Source organism: Molothrus ater, chromosome 9, assembly GCF_012460135.2.
Source record: "Molothrus ater isolate BHLD 08-10-18 breed brown headed cowbird chromosome 9, BPBGC_Mater_1.1, whole genome shotgun sequence".
NCBI lineage: Eukaryota > Metazoa > Chordata > Aves > Passeriformes > Icteridae > Molothrus > Molothrus ater.
In genome coordinates, this window is record NC_050486.2 from 19,547,590 (window position 1) to 19,570,373 (window position 22,784).

A 22,784-nucleotide genomic window follows, 5' to 3' on the forward strand; every position below is an offset into this window, starting at 1 on the left:
ACTGAAGTGGAACAAAAAAAGAAAGGATGGAAGCAGGATACCTCAGGGGCTGGAGAATACCTGTTCAAGGGTTGGATATGTTGTATCTTTTGAATCCTAGTAAACTTAATTAGTTTGGCTCCAGTTTACTATTTGGAGATTCCTGGAATGACAACTGTGGATGCTCAGCTTCTACAGAATGGTGATAGCCAACCTCTGCTCTGCCAGTAAAATTGGGCACAAGTTTATATGATATTGAAAAAGAACTGGAAAAGTTGAAGCCCCCTTAGTCATCTGTCTAGAGATCAGAGCTAATTTGGAACATAAAGGCAGGCAGGATTTCTCTTTCACAAAATGAATTGGGAGTTGCTACTCTGTGTGTAAGTGTGATGTGTTCATATTCTCTAATGTAGCACCAGCATTTATTGCAAACTGAAATTACTATATTTTTATCTAACCAAAATATATGTGTGTTTCTTATGGATGCAGGAATGGTTCAAATCAGTGGGCTCCCAAAATATGTGGATTGAAACCATGAGATTGTTTAGGGAATTCCGTTTTCACTTTGTACATACGACATGAAATTAGTGAGAGCACTGCATTTCTTGAGCAGCATTTTGGTGACAGGCAGGAATGAGAATTTAGAAGCAAGTTTGGAGAGGGAGAATGTGTCTTCTTCCCACCCCAGCCAAGTGTTGAGACAAGAATAGTTCAGTCCACTAGTTCCCAAGAGAAGGCAAGACCCCAATGGAGGCTAGAGTCTCTTTTCCTGTAGGGAAGGGAAAAATAATTGTTCAGCATTGGTATTCAAAGTTGCTTTAGCATAAATTCCTTGAATTATATGATAGCCATTTTAAATTTCTCTTCCTACTAGTTAAAAGAAGTTGCTGAAGTGTAGCTGATATACCAGTTTACTCCACTACTCAGGGAATGGTTTATCAGAAACTGAAACAATTAAAAATGTTGCACCTTCTTCCTGCCTTCTGTTGCTGGATTTTTAATTTTACAGTGTTACTTTCTGTGTAATTGCTATGTGAAAAACATACAAAAAAATCAATTCTGGAGGGACCAGATGCAGAGGAAGAGACTGTATGATACTGGTATATTGATATAATTTTAGACACTGATTGAAGGATAAGGAAAAAAACTGTGCTAATCTTTTGGATTAATCTTCAACAGATGATAATCTTTAAATTGATGTTATGCTTTCATTCTTTCTATGTTTCGTATCTCAATATTTAAAAAAATGTTCATTAGACTACTGGGTTTTCAGCAGTCAGTGATAAATGACAGATGCTTGGATTCATACAGATTCGGGATGTAGATGTTGCTTTGTAGAAGTGGGTTCTCTCTTATTCTGAAAAACGTTTGAATTCATATTTAACATCAGCTGGCTGAGTACCCTCATCAAGTTAGCCATTACTGAAAGTGGGTTTGCTGTCCTGGGACACTGCTGGGTGCATTTATCCTGCTTGGGAAAGCAGAGGTGGCAGTCAGAGCAGGCGCTGAGCTGCCTCTCCCAGACGCTGTGGCGGTTCCCAGGCGCTCTGCTCGCCTCCCGCGCTCTGCTGTCATGGCAGATCTGCAGCCTGGCTGGGAGGGGAAGGGGATGCACTGCAAGGAGGGAGCAGATGCTCTGGGTGCTCCTCTCTGAGGGCTCTGTGGCAGAGGGGCAGAGCTGGGCTGTGGCTGGGCTGTCTGGCTGAGCAGCCCCTCTCACTGTGCACTTTGCTCAGACCCCACCTGGGCTCTCAGAGGGACGGGAGGCTGGGGCTGCTGGGTGCCAAGATGTTCTCCCCATGGCTGCTTTCCTGGAACTGCAGTCCAGGCCCACTGTTCTGCTGGCAGAAGCTTTCCAAAACTGGGGCCAAATCTGGCTTGCAGATTATCCATCTGAATTTCCTCCCATGCAGCACAGTGCACTGAAGGATAAGAATGGTTAGATCTTCTATGCCATCAGAAAGTGTACCTAAGTGTAAACTGTGTGAAAGGAGTAGATAAGAGTATGTTTTTCCTCTCGTTCCACAGCAGTTATTTAAACTTGGCAGGTGGGGTAGTGCATATAATATTACAGTTGTACTAAACAATTTGAGTGAGCTAAAAATCAGAAAGGGTTACTTGTGTTCCTGGATGATTCTTGGTTCTGTGTTATCTGCAAGTGAGACAAGTTACCATAGACATGCTCTAAAATTTCAGTAGTATTTTTGTGTTTGAAATAGTAGGAACAAAAGTTACACCTCTGAATAGTTAACAATTTGTAACTCTTTTTAGTTTGGGAGAATATAGTGAATCCTGTAGTTGCTCCTAGGTTTATCTCAATTTAACTGTAACATAATATTTAAGCTTCATAGTTCCCCACTGGCTAGTATTTTTTTTTCTGTTGGTTACTTAAGAATCTGAACCATGACTTCCTGCTAGAATAAAATAGGAATGAAGACTTTTTGCTGTAGGTCTAAATTTTAGCTGGGGAATTGGAGCAGAACAGCCACTAAGTGAAACCGCTCTAAATCTCAGCCATAGAGGACGTAACCTCTGTTTCTTCCTCAGCTGTCAAATAGAGTGCCCTAGTTCCTTTTCCTTTGTGTGTGGTTTCCCTCTGATATAGTTTTTACTAACAGGTACTTTATTACAAAATATTCTGAGCTGACTTCTATCTTATTAGATGCTTATGGATGTCTCCATAAAAATATATGGCATATCTGTAAAATGGATAAATCTGCACTCTGCTGTAATGTTTTAAAACTGGAAACTGTGTGCACACAAAAAATGTGGTTAGATAGAAAATTGTCCTTAAATTAGGATATTTCTATGTGGTTTGCAAATCTTATGGCACTACTGAAAAATATTAGGCTCTTTATTAATCTGTGGGTTATAAAGTAATTTAGGAAGGACGAGAGAAAATATTAGCTAGCTGTGGCAGGGAGACTTCTCATGCCATAGACTCAAAGATGGTTTACATCAGTCACTCTAAATATTTTATAGTAATAATGGTTGTATTGATGTGATGTGTCTGTTCAGTTACTGACGAGCAGCTGTGTCAGGAAAGCAGCTTCTCCAGTTGTCATTCTTGGGGATGCTTCCAGCAACACTGGAAGCTGTGGAAAGGTCATGGATGAGGACACATTTCCAGCTGGTGGTGGAGTGTGGGAGAAAAAAAAGTAGTTTTTCTATGTAGCTGTACATATTCTGCAAACAGAGGGATTCCATTCTAGTCACAAAATTCTTATTATATTGCACTATTGAGGTTTTGTGCAAACATAATTATTTCTTTAACACTATGGGAGAGTATGCATCAGCCAGTTCGTAATTCTGTGCCATATTATGACTGTTCTTAAATTCAGATAATAGTAAATATAAAGCATTTAAAATTACAGTGCAGTTCTTAAAAGATTATCATCATCACTGCATTGAATTTTGTGTACATTTATGTGAGTTTTGTGGATGAAAATAATAGATGCAAGAGATGTCTTAGAATAATAGTGATTAGTAGTTTGATGTGGTATTTGTTTATGGTTGTACATCACCGAGGAGGTATTTAGTTGAGGTTTTAGATAGCCTAGGTAATTGTTTCTAACTGGTTTCTAACTGTTTCTTTCTGCTTTCTCTGGATGTAAAATGAAGTCCATTATGAGATAGATTGAGACTGGAAAGAAAAAGTGGGGGGAGGGGAAGCTCATTTTACATCTTGGTAATTATATCATAAAATGCAGCTACGGAAAAGACCTAATTGCTGTGTGACTATTGCCTGTATCTTGCTGTGAGCATAAGAGAAAGCTGTAAAAATTGTGGCTGGTACAAATACCATTGGAAAGGAATCCCACCTACTGAGGAAATCCAACCATCTTTAATGTACCAAATGAATATGCAACCTGCACATGGTAACAAACTGAAGTCTCAGTAAAACTAGGGTAATGCAAATTGAAACAGGGAATAATTAATGTATTAGTGCCTTTTATGCCTACTGTGCTCATCTAGTAATCAGATTATTTTGTTAAATGTAATTAGAATTGTAAAAAGAATAATTATGTAATAAAGCTAACTTCACCAGAAATTTGAATAGAGACAAAATTGCTGAAATGAAGTGGAGCAAATTGTAGATTATTTATTTTCACCTGTCATTGTAAAATAGAAGTGTAATTTTTATGTATGCTTCTTACATACAGAATTGAAAAAAGTTACTAGGAGAGGAGGGAATCAGGAAATCAATATAATCAGAAATAAGAGCAATATGCATGTTATTCATATACTCAAATTAAAAAAAATAGTGTGCTTCTGATCATAAAACCTGAAATTAAGGTAAATTTGCATAATCATAATAAAAGACAAAAAGATTAATTATAACTGTCGAGGCAAATGGATATTGAGTGCAACCCATCCTCAAAGAAAGTAATACAAAATCATTGTCAGAGTTGAATTCTGTGGAGCAGTAATTTTCTTAGCTTGTAAAGCCTTTTTCCTTTTGCTCGTGTTTTTGATACTGCTTAAGAAAATGACACCATTAAAGGTAATTAATTTTAGCAAGGGTTATTTCAATAGCCCACTCTGCTGATCTGGATCAAACTGTCCCTAGCACAGCCCTGCCTGTAAACATTACAAGTCAGGGGCCAGGTTCAGGTAATTGGAGTAAAAGTTTAGTCCAGTAATGCTACTTTTGGACCTTGTTTAGTGAGTGAAGTAGCTAATCTCTTTGTTGCCAAAAGTTTGGTGTGGATTTATTTTTTTGAATGTTCAGTCCTGTATGTTCATTTAATTTTGTATCATTTAATCAATTCAAACAGTCTGATTGAACTGCTGTGGGTGTTACCTTTGGTGAGTAAAGTGGTAAGTTCTCCTGAAAGGTTATTCCTATCTGGAGCAGAAAAAAATCACCTTGTCCTGTAGAAAATATCAAGAGTGCATCTCCTTTGCATTAATACAAGGGAAAGCAAACCTTTAAGACCAAATCCACATTGAAAAATTTAGCCCTATACTTAAATATTCTTGGAAAAATAGATTTAAACTAGAATCTTAGGGAAGAGTGTTTGGAAATGGCTCAAACCTTTGCATATATGTCATCTATTTGTTGGCATATGCAGTTTGTTTCCTGTAGGTTGCAGATTAACTTGGTAACAGACTGTGTGCTGATCTTAAGAAGTACTGGATTAAAGTGGCCAGAAGTATTTTTTTCTGTGACAGAAAGATTTGGACTGGTGTTAATCCATAGTGGAAATGCAGTAAATAGTACAGTTCTCATTTAGTTTAGTTGTGTCCTTCTTAGGCTGTATGAAACAGCAGTGATTACTTTTCTTTCAAAAAGTTTCCACAAAGTCTTCTGTTCCTCGAGCATTGCTATTTTTAAAAATTGGCTTTATCTTTTACCTGCACAATATGCAGATTAAAAGGAAGAAAGAAATGTACTCAGACATTTAAAAACAAACAAACCAACCCTCTAAAAACTCCCACTTTAATTGCTGGTTTTCAGAATTTAGCAAAACTTAGCATTTTTTCATTTGCTCTTGTGAAATACCAGGATTCTCATCTGGTACAGTATCCAGCACCTTAGTCAAAGAACTATTGTTATAGAGCAGATAAGATTAAAAAAAAAGTCATTGGGTTTGATGAAAACCTGCATGAACATTGAGGGGAAAAAAGCCAAAGTTACCATGGCAACCACCAGTGCTTTAGAAAATAGCTGAGTAAAAAGAGCAGAAATGTAACAGAAAATATGAGGGCCATTTCATAAAGCATTAAAAATAAAAACGAAATTTAAGGCAAATATGATTACTGCTCAGCTTTTATCTCAGAAATCCCTGATAAGCAGCAGCTTGTCTTTATTTAAAAACAGGACCACTGTTGATAAAGTTTTAGTGTTTAGCCCCATTAGACCCTCTTAAGGAGATACTTTTGTGAATTTGGTTAAAAATGATTGAAAGTTTTATGAGTTGTTGTTTGTTGAGGTTTTTTCTTACCTTTTTTTTCCTTCTGCAAATGGTTTTCTGAGCAACTGCAGTCTTAATCTGTGCAGAAGAGTGGGCTCTGAAAATGTCCTTCATGGTAAAAACATGACCAAAAGTCCAATTAATAAATGTGGTCCCACAGTGACACTACTGTGAGTTCTTCTTGATCACATAGCACTGCCCTTCAGGACAGGAGCAACAAAGGCAGCTTTAAAATTCATGGACAAAAATTTCAGGAAACAGCTACATTGATAAGTTTAGGGGTGTGAGCTGCCCATTTCAGCACCTTTACTCAAAATAACAGGTACAGCCTGTCACCTATGCCTTTGTATCTGAACCAGTATTCTGGTATCAGTGATGAACTTAAAGGCTGAGCTTTCATACTTCTTTTGTCTTTTTTGTCTTTCTGAATGGAGTCAGCATTCTGCAGTGCATTGGTATTGGGAAAGAAGTCTGGTGTTTTGCCTATATATTGCTTCATAGTTGTGCAGGATTAGATTTTATGTGAGTGAGCATCAAATGTTCATGGGATAAAATGGCAAGCATCTTTTCTTTCCCAATTACTACATAGCTGTTGTCTTAGATTTGATCTTAGTCCTCATAGTACAAAATGGCCCATGTTGGAACAGTAACCAAATAAGAAAACAATGAAAAAAATCACTTTAATATTCTGTCCTGAAAAACTGCTTCATATGAGGATTGAAACAATCTAAAAGTTTGAGTACGAAAAGGAAAACAGCAAACACTTTATCCTTTCTTTATAATACAGTCTGATTCAATTCTTGCCTTCTCTTCAAAGGACTGTGTTGTTGTGTGCTTGGCTGCAGCAGAGTTGTCCTCTCCCATTGTTAGAAGATGATTCTGAGTAGTAGGAGATGGTACTTGACTGTCCTAGACAGAGCTGTAGCCCGGGGCTTTGTGTGCACTCACAGTAGTTCTTACTGGCATCTGTTTCTTTTGGAAAAGAAGGCATTGCTTCTGAACAAACAGATTTTGGTTGTTTTATAAACCACTGTGAAACAAAAGTATTTTCCTCTCCTCTGGTCTCATGTGGACGTTTATAGAAGGGTAAAAAGTCTTGCATCATTCCTCAAAGTCTTCCTGTGCATCCAAATGAAACATTTGTGATAAGTGGGTACAGCATTTTTTTTCTCCTCTGCTGTTGTCAGAGTTACAAATACACGTTTGTATGAAAGTGAGAACTGAAACTGATTAAGTTGAAATCATGAAATTATGAATTTTGTAAGAAAGAAAGGTGGTGTGAATTTCTGTAAATGCTTAAGGTCTCTTCTCTGCAAAATTCACATGAAAGATCTAGAGGCATTTTGGCACTGATCTCTTGTTTAGTTTCCTCATCTAAAAACGTTCTGTAGTGCCTCTATAGCATGATTTCTGCTGCAGATCAAATGCAACAGACTACTTACTCCAGTATGTGAGTTCTTCCCTAGGAAGTACCAAGAAAAGGACGCATTCTGGACAAGATAATTTTAGTGTTTCAATACAAGCCTTACATGGCATATTTAATTAATTCTTGTCTATTATCAGGTTGGGGTTTGACCTTATAAATTTTTCCAGTGTGGCTGGACTTCATGTAGTAGTTTTGTGCTGAGGTAGAGGATTATAAAGCAGCAAGGTAATGAGCACAAACTGTGGTGGAACACCCTGGAGCCAGGACAGAGGCAGTGGAGGCGCTCACTCTGCTGCAGCTGGGCTATGTCACAAGTGGTTGCTGCTGTCTGATGAGCCCTCATTCCTGCAGGCAGGACCCTTTGCACTGTGTGCCTGCCTCTCCCAGGGGTTTGATTCAAAAGTCCTGCAGAAGTCTTCCAAATCTCAGTGTGTGGCCTTGTTACCACCTAACAATGTGTTCAGACTCTGGAGTTAATGTATGGTATGCTGTGACAAGGTACTGTTGACATGTACTTTGAATTTGAAACTCATAAACACCACTTTATGAAACAGCTTTCTGTGACATCTCTGTTAAGTTCCTGCAGAACTTAATACAAGGAAAATAGATATTATTGTCTTGGATTTGTTGTGCTGTGTTTTTATAGACATGTGGAAACTTAGCAATGTAGTGCTATTAGTGGGTTGTGGAGGCTTGAAACATTGTATTGTGAGAAAATGCAGTCTGTCACTAACATCATGAGGTAGGAACACAACTGACTGACCTTTGACTATTTTGGTATATGAAACTAAACCCCACTAGGTGGTGCAAGTAAATAAACCACCTTGCAAAATACTTCTCTCTAGATGAATAAACTTGGGGAAACGGTGTCTTTCACCAACCTAAAATATATTATTTGATTGTTTACTTGGGTTTTTTTCATTTGTGGTTTTGTACAATAGTTATTAAAATTTAATATTTAATGCTGTCTTATCCTGGTCTTTTCCACATAACAGCCTTCCTATGAGCTGACTGAGGCATTTCCAAGCTTGGCATCTACTTTGAGTATTCCCGTTCAGGATATCTCTTGTTGCAGTTTATCCTATGTTTCCCTTTGGGTTTGCTTACCTTTATAGCTCTACTGTGTACATACAGGCAAAACTATTTGTTTGTTCAAAGAAAAGATTTCAAACAGTAAGTTGCAGTAAGGTACTGTCAATTTACAGTGGAGTGAATAAGGTTCCAGTAGAAAATAATTTTGGCATATCATGTATGTGGTTAGTCTATAAGGGTTAATGTGCATATCAAAGAGATCAGTAGTTCTATTATGTTTTATTTAGAAATAAACAAACAGCAAACCACAAAACAAAATTCCAGACCTTCACTGTACTCCTGAGGTGACTATAATATAACCTTATCAGTTCATATTGTGCTTGGCTATGCCATTGTCTTAAATTCAGTCTATATAACCTTTCAGTATCCTCCACTCTCCACTGAAAACACCTCTTGTGCAATGGTGGTTTTACTGAAGATGCAATGGTATATACATGGTCAGCATACTTTTACAGCCATAAGATCAGTAGCAAAAGTTTTTGAATAACAAGAAACCTCCCATTCTTGAGATAAGTAGAAGACCCCAGGAATTTCTACCTGTGGAGAGCCATCAGCGCTCTCATGTTCTTATCAGTGATCATGTTGTAGCACAGTATGGCTTCCCTGTGGACTGCAGGCTGCAGCTCTTGTGGGAAGGCAGCGGTGCCGAAGGGCAGGTCAGGGAGTGCTGCAGCTGCTGCAGGCAGTCAGTGCTGTTCCTGCTCAGCCACCAGCCCGACAGAGCTGTCCCTTTGCTGCTGCCACCTGCCCTGGTGTCCGTGTGCCGGCCCGCAGCCACTCCGGGGGCACAGCGCACCTCAGTACTGCATCATCACCTTGCAGGGCCGGACTCTGGGATGAGACAGAGCTGCAGGCACTGAGCAGCTCTCTAGAGAAAGTTCAGTGTATTACTGTGCAGTGTATTTACTGAAATGGAAATTTTTCATTTCAGAGTGCCTTAGGTATTCATCAGCTGGGATGGGTGTGTTTGCCGCATTCATCCCGGTGTTGACAAATGCGGGGTTTGGGGTTGGTGTTTTCATACGGGGTTTTTGTGGGGTCTTTTGCTGGGTTTCTTTTTCTAGGAAATAAGACATTAAAGTAGAAAAAGCTCATGCCCATGAAATCTCAGCTGACCGGCAGCCCTAAAGAATATAATTACAAACAGTCAACACATACTCTGAATTTTGCAGTAAGATTCTGTTGCACTGTATAGCCTCTACAGAGTACACATAGAAAAATAGCAACAGAGATACCAGTCTTAAAATGCTGGAAGAAAATATTTTTTTCCTTAGTTTCCTTGGTCAGAGGACCAGCGTACTCAATTGCCATCATGCACTTTTGGCTATTACTAACTCCTAACCTAGAGTTGAACTACATGGTGATGCAAGCAGAAGGGCCTCGTGGTATGTCTCTTAAAACACTTTGATATTCCTGCTGTACAAAAATCCAGTGCCAATGGGTTTGGTTACTTATATTGGAGTAGCGTGTGGGAGTGCCACTTATGAGTGAGGATCCACTGTAGCTGAGCCATGAATATCTGCATATGCCCACCTTACACCATGGTGTTCTCATTCAGAGCACTCTAACCGTTTTGGTGACAGGCACATTGAACATTCATGAAAATATGAGAGAAAATGGGTGATTTAAAAAGGAAGTTTGTTTTCCATGAAACACGTAAAACATGAAGTTAAAAGGTGCAAGACAGAATGTAAACTCTTTACCAGATTTCATATATTTGATGATATAGCATGTAAAATTCTTTAGAATGAAATCTTTTGGATCTGGCCTGCTTTGTGCTTCTCTTAATTTGGAGGTTTTTTTCTTAAGCATATTACTGTGTAATTGGAGTTGTTCCATTGTTTCTCTAACTGCTACTTATTCCATCTGAAGGTGTCAGAAGAGAAATCTGGCTTCATTATCTCTGCTAAATGAACTTTTAATTTTCCTTTAGTTTCAACGTTCCCTTTTATGCATACATGTCTACACACACAGCAACACACACACATACACACACACACACACACACACACACACACGCACATATATATATATATATATATATTTGGGATTGTGAAAGACCTTGCAAAAGCACTGGAGAATTTGTTCTTCTATATAACATAAGATGCACTGAGAGGCTGAAATTCTAAAAACTGAGTGACAGATTGGCATTGTGATCTTTTCTGCTTTACACAGCCTCTTGGTGCTGGTATCTACTGATAATATACATTTAACATTCAGATTTACTGATGCAATGTTCTGTAGATTATAAATGTTTGCAGAAAATGACTTATAAATAATGGAAGAACAGACCATAAGAGCAAGATAAAGACTGAGATTAGGTTAAAAATACTAGGCCTCCAATCTTAGTTGAAGTTATAAATCATTTTTGTGTAAACCCTTGCATTTGTTTAAAAAGAAACAACATGGAATAATCCTCTGACAAAAGAGTGAATTTGCTATTTTTTTCTGGTTTATTTTTGAAAATAAAGCCAGGTGAACCCGTTTGTTGTATGTACTCCACTGTTGTAAGGCAGTCTTAGAAAGTCATGGTCAGCTTAAGTTTGGGCATGAGTGAATACTGAAGGTTTAATTTTAAAAGTTTAAGTCCCATTTTCAAAAATAACTATTTAATACTAGTCTTCATTAGATTTTTTTTTAGTGTAATAGTTCTACTAACATATTTTTACTGTCAGTTGGGTCCAACCCATATAGGTGTTGTTGAAAAATGTGCTAATTAATTTTTTAGGAACTTACATTTCATAGAAGTAGCTTTTGCTTTATTGCATTATAAAGAAGGTCTTTGATGATTGCTTAAACATTGCTTGGCATTTACCATGCTGCAGAATTGATATGTAAATAAAAGCAAACTTTGTAAATAAATATTCCCTACTAAAATGGTTTTATCTCTTTACTCTTGCAGTAAGACAAATAAATCTGCACAGAGAATTTAAGGTAACTGAGAAGAAAGAAATGGGAGGGAGATGCCTGTAGCCCTCAGAGCTGTTTGTGTTCCTGCTCTAGCAGGAACTCTCTTCTTGTCCCTGGGAGACTGCAGAGAGAAAGGGTGCTGATAGCCTGTGGCACGCTCTGAGCTACTGCATCTGTCCCTTCCCAGCAAGAGGGGCTGAGGTAATCACAAATCTGGACTTGGCAGGTGTCTGAGATGCCAGATTTTGTGTCACGTATTTGGATTAGAAACCACCTGTGAATATTGGAAGTTTGGCTTCTCCAGCCTATGGCTTGGCTTTGCAGCTAGGAATAACTTGCAAATGCAGATAAGTGTCTTGTGTAGGTATAGCTGACAGATACTGGAATTAGTACAGCACTGAATTGAACACAAGGGCATAAAGTCCCTCTTTCTGTCCCTCAGGCTCAGACCTAGTGGCTTGCCTGGATAGGCAGGGGAGTTCCCAAGTTTGTGTGCCTGTTTGGGAGGCTGGCAGGTGGCATGCCATGTGCCAGGATAAGTATGATTTGCTGCTTCTGCTTTTGTTCCTGAGACTACTTAAATTGTATGGGCTCAAAGGCTATAAGGTTTGTAAAGTACTGAACTTCATATAGAACACTCTGGTTAGTATACAGCAGTCTGTGGTGGACAGGAGACAAGTCCTTTTTGGTTCTAATACTGTGAAATAAGTGAGGACAGAAAGGCAGACCATAAAGTACTAATATGAAGAAAAAGGATGGCTTCTTTAAGGAATCAAACATTGATAGATTCTTTGTTCAACATCAGCAGATTCAGTAACCTGCAGTACCTTGGCCTCAGAGAATATAATGTCTAAGTGTTTGTATTTGAACTGGAGGTTTCATCTGCCATTAACAAGAACAAACAAACCAGAATGCAGACAAAAGTAGGGCACAAGTCATCTATAAATAAAAGAAAATCATGGTCCCAGAGATGATAAAAAGACTGATAAAAAGCTTAAGAGCTACATACATTCTATGCAGCTTTCTAGAAGCAAAGCCCTTCTAAAGTGGTTAGCAATATGTTGTTATATAGGTACATGCATTGACAGGAGAATAAAGCATTTGTTGCTGGCTGACTGGAGTGCTACTCAATTCTGTCTGCTGTGGCCGCTCTTAGAACCCTTAGAGTTGGCTACAGAGAAGAACAGCACTGGTGAAAAAGGGAAAAACAGTTGATTAAATTTTGTAGTATAATGTTCTGCAACTCTTGGTGTATCTTGGTTGTCTGCATTATGGAAATGTGTTACTGATCATATTGTAGCAAAAAAGATCAAAAGCAACATCTAGTATTCAGGAGAGACATGATTGCAGAGTAAACCATTTCTCAAAAGCCCAGAACTGTAATTTTTATGATTAATTTCCTGAGCACCTAGGGTATAGCATGTTTCAAGAAAATCTGGCTCTATGACTGGTACCAGTGTATGCTCATTTATACACTTGCAGACAGACTTGTCCACAGGGGCTGGGATCTGCCAGGAGGATCAGCAGCCCTGCTGTGAAGGACCTGGAGGTGCTGATGGGCACCAGTGCCATCACCATCAATAAAAGGACAAGCTGCCTTCTGAGCTCCATGGGGAGGAGTCTAATCAGCAGACTGAGCAATACTGTTATCATTTCTCTTTGGTACTGCTGAAGCCCTACCTGAAACTGTGTTTGGCATTTAACCTTCCCCTTCAATAAAGATTTTGAGAGAGGTTGCCAAGATGGTCAGGGCTGAGGGCACACATCCTGTGAGAGAGCTGGTTGAGAGATTTGGGCTTGCTTGCCCTTTAAAGGCAGAAATGTAACAGCAGGCTGCAGCTGTTTGGAATGCAGTCACAGAGGTGGTTATGGTAAACTCTTCTTGTGCAGCAAGAGGCATTGGCTGTAGGTTGTGGCTTGGGAGGTTCAGGTTGTGCATGAGGAGAAATGTTTGCAAAGGGTGAGTTAGCACAGAGAGGTTGTGGAGGTTGTGAAGATTCAGGTGGGCAAAGCCGTGGCTGACCTGACCTCGTGTTGAGAGGCTGAACTGGACGGTCTCTGAAAGTACCTTAGAAACAAGACTTCTGTAATTCTGTAATTCTGTGGTTACTTCCCTTGATGGACTGGAGTAAAGGGTCAAAAAAGCAAAATGGGAAGCTTGAAATGAAGGGGGTAAGGTAAAAGGTCTGAGGATGGTTTTGGGCAGAGAAGAGGCAGAGAACAATGCTACTTTGACAGATTTGTGTACTGAACTAGGCAGTCTCATGAGAAATTATAGCTGGATTGTACATTATGTGACTCTTGAACTGAAAAATAGAAATATATACTGTAGGTGTAGAAATATTGGGACTTAAAATACGTGTATTATGAGGTTTTTAGGAGGTGATTGTTGAAAAGTGTAACAATACAAACCAATACAGATGCATTGTTTAGTTTGAATATGTGCAGGAAGGAACAGTAGTATTAAACACAAAATCAACTTTGCTGTAAAGACTAATTGGGGCCACTAAATAATGGAACTGCTATCCTGGCACGTTCCCAGGTTAATTCTTTGATTTAAAAACATTTTCCTACTGATTTTCCTGACTTGCAGTGCACTGGCAGGTGGTGTTGAATTGGTCTACATAAAGATCGGGCACTGTGGATAAACTTTCAGTTGTGAAAAATGAACAAGTGTGCTTCATCCAGCTGAAAGTATAATTCCAGCATGTGCTGGTAACAGTATTTAAACTGGATGTGTGATGTGGTGGCATGGGAGGATTTGGACTTTGTTCTTTGAGACTACTGTGAAATTCAGTCATAGGTTTCCAGACACAGAGCGATAATTAATAACCTGGGTGGTTTTTAACCACTCTTGGAAATGTTTCCCATGCAGTTAGGAGGGAATGGATTCAAGGGGCAAATTGGCAGCCCTGGTTCTTAAGGACAACACATACTTCAAACTGGGTCAAGCATTTGCTCAGTGAGGTGGGCAGTGTTCTGTTTTGACTGATTTGAAGCGTCAGTAGAAGCTCCTCTGATATTGCTGGACTTGTCTTTATGAACATGGGCCAAGATTGGGAAATTTGACACTTGTATTCTTTTTTTTCCCCACAAAACCTGCATGTTGTGAGAATGAATTAGCATTAAGCTATGAGCACCTCCTTTTAGCTGTGGACTCAAATGGTGATTTTCAGTGATAGAGGAGAGACTTAGTGAGTCTTTTTATCTCCAAGTTTTGATTAGCATTTTGTGCTTCAGCAGCATCATCGTGTGGAAGTTTTAAATTAATTCAAAAGAGATTTTCTAATTTACCTAAAATGTGGAATAGTTGAGATAACAAAATGAAGCCCTATAGGTCATGTGGTTTCCAGTAGCAGGAAAGTCAGTTCTGCTTACTTAAGCTAATATTCTTTGTAATTCCTTCCTTCAGTCTTGCCTCAGAATAAAAATGGGAGCAGGGAGAACAGAGAATCCCTTCAGCAACATTTTTTGGCAAAAGTCATTGGCTAGAAAAGAGGAGAGAGACAATACTGGTCAGCCTGTGTTAAAACACACTATAGATTTCTATTGCCTCTTTCTAGGATCTTAATATGGCTAAGAATATGTGGCTTGACAAAGGTTAATCACCCGAAATTCTTCACATAGGAAATTGTGTGGATCACAGAAAGACAGAGAAAACATTTGTTGCAGTCAATTTTTAATCAGTTTATGAACTTATGTCTGGCAGACTCTGGGAACACCAGCAGACCTTTTTGTGATCAGGTCCAAGAGAAAGTGCTGTGCATTCACAGAGTTCAGATATTTTTTAATCTCCAGAAATGAGTATGTGCGACTAGTTTGGGTCAAAATCTTTCACATTTATTTGAAAAGAAATTAGCAGATTACAGAAAGTATTTTGCATTTCTAAACTGCAAGATGTTTTGCTACTTTATTCCACAGGAATAGCTCTCTGTAAAGGCCAGCAAGCTGAAGTGGTTAATTTTACTTCACAATGCAAGTCAGTAGCATCCTTCTTTAAAAAATTATAAAACTGATTTTGTCTAACACTGATTTAATTTTTCATCACATCAAAGATATTTTCACTGTCAATTTATTTTTTCCTTTATCTTTATATTCTATTGTTCATTTTTGTGCAATCTTCCTTTGAAGCTGTCTTTGATAGTCTGCCATCTGCAAACATTACTGAGTGGAAGCCACAGCATTTGTGGAAGAGAATCTTGGCTGTGCCTGTGAAATGCCTGTACATTTCCACCGCAGCTCCCTCCTCTCCTCATCTTTGGATGTGCAGCAGTGGTTTTCCCATCCAAAGGTGCTCAGACTGCACAGCAGTGAAGGGCACAGATGAGTGTTACTGTTGTGAGACAGCCCTGCAAGGTCCCCCAAGGCCAGCCTCCAGCTGCCCAGCGTTCCAAAGCCCAGGACTAGGGTGGTGAAGGAACTTGTTTGCATTTTAGGTCTTTAGAGGGAGGCATCCACACTGACCTGAGCAAAGGTTGAAGCAACAAAATGTACACTGAGTTTTGACCCTTTAACTAAAAAACTGTGCCAGGAAGGAGATGCTGTGAGGAAGTTCCCTGGAATGATGATGGTCTCAAGTATTTGCTTCTCTTCTTTGTGACTATCCATGTGGTAAACATTCATGTAGACAAATCTGGCATTTTCTTATAAAGATGAGAAAAGCATTGATGAGCACACTCTTGAGAGAAGAGCAGAGTTAAGCATGATCTCACCTTTTCAAGCACTGGTGTTTTCCATGTATCTTAGTTCTTCTGTTGTTTAAACATACCCAATTCTTAAATATGTATGAAGTTAGGATTTAACAGATAGATCAAGTACCTGGCATCAATCCAAGGTCTAATTCTTAATCTTCTGTACTATGGATATGGTAGATAAATTTCTCAATGGCCAATTTTAAAAACTATTCACTCAAACCTGACATAGCCCATTTCAGCCTCTCTTTAATAGGAAAGCTAATAACTTTTTCTGATGTGGTGCATAAAGCTCTGGTATTTTGTTTTCTTTTTATTGCCACATGCAAGCGTGTTCCTGTATTTACAGTCAATAAAGCTATCAGTGCTATACACAGGTTTAGATTAATAATTTCAGCCTTTTAGTCTTGGGTATCAGGTTTAGGCACTGCTGTATTATTTGCATCCCTTGGGCTCATGCTGAGTGTCCAGGCAGTTGCAATGTTTCTGCTCAGAGCTGCTTCTACAAGGGCCACAGCCCATTCTGGCATTTTCATTCACAGTATTCAGAAGTCATGTCTCAAACAAGCCAGGCAGCACTCGAGTAGTACAAATTGTGTCTGCAGAAAAGAAAGATGGTGATCCCCAAACCCCTTCTTCTCATGCATTTTTGTCTCTGATAGCCCTTTGTACCCTGTTCACACTCTGACTTCAGTTTGGAATGCTTCAAAAGAGTTGATTCCTTATTAGGACTTACCATCAAAGAACAGGAATTTCAAAAGAGATGCAGTATTATCTGTACATGGGTCATAGGTGTGAAATTCTGTGACCTTTCTGAGCCATCAAGTCTAGGGAACATATAAGAAGGAAGAAATACTAGCCTTAGTCCTGCTGCCTGTTATGTTAGTGAATGTTTATATTAACCCAGAGAGCCAGGTTTTGTTACCTAGACTTTTCTGTCTCTTAAATGTCTTAATAGCCCATTTCTGCCATGAGCTATCCAGTTAGTGATCACATGCTGTACTTTTTTCCCCCCTGTATTTTTGTAGTACTTGCAGAAGATAAAATACATCTCTGCCCTAAAGCCACTGCAGCTATTCTGTGTAGAAGACCATGGGCTGGGTTTTCACTTGTGGGAGAATGTGCCGCCCCCTCATGCTCGGAATTTATTTTTCTTTAGCACACGTTGACTGTCTCCCTTCAGAGCTAGCATACAAATATAAATAGCAAATAAGATATTTCACCAAATATCTTGACACGTTTTACTGGATTTAGATTCACTTTCCACAGTTTCTGTTTCATGCTCACTTTCCTTCATCTAAGAGCAGTTGCAGTGGCAGTATAAAAATAGCTTTTAAATTGAATTTTTCAAGATCCTCCTCTTCTGCTATCTCTTACTGCTTCCCACTTCTCTTCTGATTTTACAATTCTTTCTACTTTTCTCCCTGAAAATCAAGATCTCCTTATGCTTTGCATTACCAGCTGTCAGGCATGATGCTGTATATGCTGATATGCCACTGTGTTAGCTTGCTTTGCCACTGTTGGCAGCACTCTGCTGTCATGCTCAATTGAGACAGAAAGGACTGTTTCTTACTGGAAAATTAATTCATGAAAAACTACCTTTGTTTCTGTAATATAATTGTTTTGAAAGAAATTAAACATACAAAGAAAACTGTATTACAAGAAATTAGTCCTTAATTTTATAAAGGTTTAAGTGTCAAATATGAATGAACTAAACACAGTGAGGCCAACTAATTTAGTGAAATTACAGCCTCAAATTGCCACATGTGATTTGAGCACAAATTCCATCAGCTGAGATGGTTTTTGTATTTGGATTTTTTTCCTGATATAACTAGTTCTGAGCAAAAGGGAATGCATCCCCAGGCATCTGGAAATTATCTCTGGAGGGAGTAACCAATTTGCTTGTGTCCCTTTGTGAAAGGGAGAGACAAGGTCAGAAGAATTGTATTGGAGATGATCTTTATCCTGACGTGTTCTCCTCCTCCACCCTGCAAAAGAGGAGGAAGTAGAACACCTCTTCTGTGCTGACCCGTTTCTTCCCTCTAGGCCTTTCTATCCCTTATGCTTTCCTGGTGAGGACTGCCTTTTGCAGGTAATTCTGCCAGTCTAGGAGTGCTGGTGGGCTGCTATTCCTAGGGCTGAAATGGAGGAGCCGTTTTGCAGCAGGTTTCTTTGTCTTGGGCAGTACAGACTGCCCTGATGGGCTTTCTTTGATCCATGGCAAAAGTGACCAAGGTAACCGAGCTGACCTCCTCAAAGACAGGTGAGGCTGCAGCTGTGCTTGTGAGCCAGGCTGGCATCCTGTCCTGCAGCCACCTCAGTGTCACCGTCCTGTGGCCCCTGGCACCAGTGTGGCTCACCCCAGGGGCAGAATGGCTTTGAGTGGTTCAAGGCTCAGCACCTGCCTGGAGCAGCCAGCTGGGGCTGCAGCCCCTGCTTTGGGGGAGAGAATTCAGCCATTTGTGAGCTGTATCATGGGGTTTGATCTTACTGGCCCTGAGCTGTCTCTATTCTTACAGAAATGACTGGTTAAAACGCACCCTTTGTTCCACTTGCAGGGGATTTTAGGCTTATCTGCAGGAGAGAAGAATCAAAAGTCTTCTTCTACAAGTCTTTTGTAGACTTGACAGTTAGTACATCACTAAACACATATACAAAACATCCATGGCATTACAGCAAAAACTTTGAGAAAACATTTCTGAAACTTCTCTTCCAAAACACCTGTGTGTGTATGGGTAAACATTTTAGAGTGTGGGTATATAAATGTAGATGTTTATTCAAATACAATAGAATGTCCACCTACCTAATTTATATTTTATAATTCATTTACGTATAAAATATAGTGTAGTTCAAGTGACTAGGTTTTTTTTCAGAAAGTAAATTAGAAAAAAAAGTAAAATGTCTTTTTTGATGTTGAAAGGCTCCTATCAGCGTAATTTCAATTTAAATCTAATTACTTCAAAATGCATGTTTATACTACTCTCCCCTTCCTCTTTTTTTTTAGTTAAGCTTCCTAAGGCTTAAAATTATCTTGATAGTTTTTCTTTATTTTTTTAATCCTTTTTAATTTGGAGGAAAGTCTTTTTTTCTTGCAGTTGACAAGGAGTGTGTTTGACAATGCAAGGGAATGCTGATTTCATCTACAAAGAAAAACTGCCAAATTTACAAGGTCCTTGACACAACAGACAGACAAGCTCTTTTTTTTTTTATTTCTGCTAAAATTGATTTATAGTAATTTTAGCTGTTACTTTCAGCTTCAGGTGTTTAATTTTGGGAATTGAGAAACTTTTTTTTTTTTCCTCCAGATTTGCAGTGTCCCTGTAAAAACTGTAGAGATAAGTATTCAAGATATTGATGAATATTGTGTTGTGTGTACAGTTGTTTCATATCTAGAACTATGACTAAAAAATGGGCTTAGGTAGCTGCTATCCATAAATCAAGGTGTGGTGTCAGCTAACAGGCTCCCAGCAGAGCAGAAGTGATCTCCAATTCACACTGACTGTGTTTCCCAATCAGGACCAATGACAGAAAGTAGGGAGGAATTGAGTGGAAAGATTCCTTCTGCACTCTGTGGTGGAGTTGCTGAGGCCCCTCTAAGCTCAGATGGTTGCACTGGACTACAACAGCAGTGTATTTACTGTTAAAAGTATGAATTCATCATTGTCGTGGTAATCCCAAAACTCTAAAAACCGTATCAGTAAATGAGCTCTATCTGAAGACCAGCTTCAGCAGTTCAGAGCCTGCTTATTTAATTTGTCTTAAGCACATTAAACGGTTCTGGGCAGGCTGTCACTATGATCTTTGAAATATTGCTGTGTTTCTTTTGTTCTCTGCTTTTAAATTTCTTATACAGTAAGACTTTCATACTCTGTTCATTACAAATTTCTGGATATTCAGACTCTTATTTGAGCTTAAAGCCTTTCAAACCACAGCAGAAATTCAGTAGTGGGAAAGGGGAGAGATGTGCACTTTGTCCTCTCTTTTTCCACAGCCTGTTGACTCCCAGTGCAGACACTAAGCCTGGAGTTTCTGACTCTTACCTGGCAGCTGGTCTGCAGGTCAATTAACCCAGCAGTTCTGGATCCTTTTTCACTAGAATAAGTATAAGGTTTGAGCCTGAAAAATAATGTCTTGGCCACAGTTTTTGTCTGAAAATAATTCTACATCAGCTTAGAGAAGGGCCTTGTTTTTGTCAGGATCTTTTTTCCCCTTCACTTCTTGTCAAAGTGCTCAAATTCCTATATTCAAAACTCTTCAGAAAAATAGAGGAATGGCTGATGAAAAACTTGAGTGATGCTTTGAAAGTGTAGCACATGCTGTGGAGCTCCAGTAGATGAAAGCAGCATGGTTGAAGGGTTTAAAACATGCTTTCATATTAATCTACTATCATGTAAATATTCTTTTAAGACACTGCTTATGGATTCCAGTTTTTCAGCTGCAACCACAGTTTATTCAAAATTTAAAGGGTTATGATGTATTTTCTTTGTGAAATATTCACTCTACTTTTTTTTTCCCACACTAGCTTATTGGCTTTTTGATAACCAGGACTACACACTACTGTACTGGCAAATGCATGAATATTTGTGGTGTTCAACTTCTACCACATCTAAACACTGCTGTGCACTTGCAGCAAAAATGGGAAATGGTGAATAATCCCTCCTGCCTTTTGAGATGGTCATATTTGAATTATGTTGGCAGGATTGAGTGAAGAAGCTTGTATTGTTAACAGTGCTGAATCTGCTCTGTAAATGCATAAGACTTTTTTTCCATGGGGATTTCAATCCAGCTTTCACCAGTCCTTGTTCACCTAAAACGAAATTTAAAGGTTTTCTTAGGTTTCTGCTGCTAAATTTGTGCTTTATGTCAGGGAAAAAAATGCACAATGTTATGAACATTTCTGTTTACTATAAATTTGTTCTTTGACTCAACTTCATAAGAAATACATTCCATTATTGTCACAAAATACACTTTTTCTTCATCCTTAAGCAAAACAGTATCCTGAAACACTTAATTTCATTAATTTAATTTGGTAAACATTGTACTAACTTTGACACACATGAACTTTCTTTCTTCCTAGGTTTCCAGAGGAGGAGTTGGCAACAGAGCCACTAAAATATGCTGAACAACTTCCTGTAGCTCAGATAATACATCAGGTAAGTCTTTCTATTTTAAAAATTCCTTTGAAAATAAAGAACATCTGTAATACTTAAACTGCTTTTCTAGGTCACACAGAATTAATGTCCTCATGCTGGAAGTATGTATAAACAAGATACTCTTGTTCAGATGACAACTGTTAAATTATAAAAGTCTCATTCTGAACATGGCAACGAAAAGATGCTTGCTGTATGACATGGTTAACACTTCAGAGCTACTTGTTAGAGTTGTTGTGTGTCTGCTGATAGAAAAGAAAAATAATCCATTAATTTCTCCAAATTTGCATCTTGACCTAAATCGTACTTCCCTTCCTGAAAAAGCAGCCAAAGTATGGAGTCATTATCGTGGAATAATTGTCATGATGAGTTGAGCAGGGAAAGCAATCTTTCCTCCTAATACAATTCTGAATTAGCACCATTTTATTTCTAACTATAGCAGTAGCATCATACTTTCTGCTTCGAACAGGGTTTTTTTGTTTGCTTTTTGTTTTGCACAATTAAAAGGTTTCTATTTTTCCTAGCTTGTGCCTTCTAACATTGTCTTTATTTAAATGCAGTACTGTGCTATTGATTTAAGTAAACAAATGAGGGATGATGTGGACATACAAGCTGGAATTAAAGTTTTTCTTGTAATGTGTCTCCCCCAGTTCATGGCAAGGAGGAAGAAGAGATCTTTTCTGTGCAAAAGATTCTATATTCCCTTCTTGCTCTTTCCTCAGAGTTCAAGGCCTGGTTTTTCATCCATCCTGATGGGTAGATCCGGTACCCAGTCTGCATTCAGGTGTCTCCTCATTCTTTGCTGTCAGCCTCAGAGGGCTCTGCCTGTTGTGTGGAAAAGCTTATGGCCAAACAGCACACATAAAACTTGTGTCAGACATGACTGGGGAGACTTAGCATTCCCCATCTTGGGGATGCCTTAAAGGAAGGCTAAATGACCTATTCTGTTGCAGTAATTTTGAATTTTTTCAAAATTAAATAAATAATTGTTAAACTTATAAAACTATAAAATTATAGATGTGAGTCCTGCTTCAGGGATAAGTAATTACAGTTTTCTTAAGTCAGGGCTAAACAGGTCACATTACTGTTTTCCTAATGGTATCTTGGCTGTATGGAATCTTCCAGGTAATCAAGTATGCTCTGAAAAATTGACCTGAATTGTGGGGAAGAGGATGACAGTTCATGTTGGGAGACAAAATGGTGCAGTTCATTCACTGCCTTGAGATAAGGAAAATTTCCAGATTGAAAACTGGGACTTGTTAGTGGTCAGAGTAGCACTAAGCCAGAGAGGCAATGTTAGATAAAGCTGTGGTTTCAGACTCAGCTGTTTCTAAACACTTCAAGATCAACAGGATCAAATAAAAGTCCACTAAGTCCCTTAATAGAATTCTGTAAACAACTTTTTGTGTATTAATTATTATCATAGATCTTCCCAAATACCTTTGTCAATAAGTGTTTTAAAGCATTGAGTTCATGCTGCAGGCAGTGCTGGTTTTACCTTAAAGAAAACATAAGCTTTAATTTTAAAACCTTAAAGTGTACAAGCCTTTCCTGAAAGTTGTAAGCACAAGGGATTTTAAAACTTCTGGCTGAAATCTGCGCCTTCAGGAAGAATTTC

The 22,784-nt window shown here is 38.7% G+C and overlaps 1 protein-coding gene across 1 annotated transcript in view; it reads left to right on the top strand.

Annotated features, from left to right (window-relative positions):
- The window catches only part of PIGK (phosphatidylinositol glycan anchor biosynthesis class K), a 67,667-nt gene that overhangs the window by 23,658 nt on the left and 21,225 nt on the right, over nt 1-22,784 (top strand). Inside the window, exon 10 of the mRNA XM_036388189.2 lies at nt 21,094-21,169. Coding sequence (XP_036244082.1) covers nt 21,094-21,169 — 76 coding nt within the window. The remainder of the gene's footprint in view (nt 1-21,093; nt 21,170-22,784) is intronic.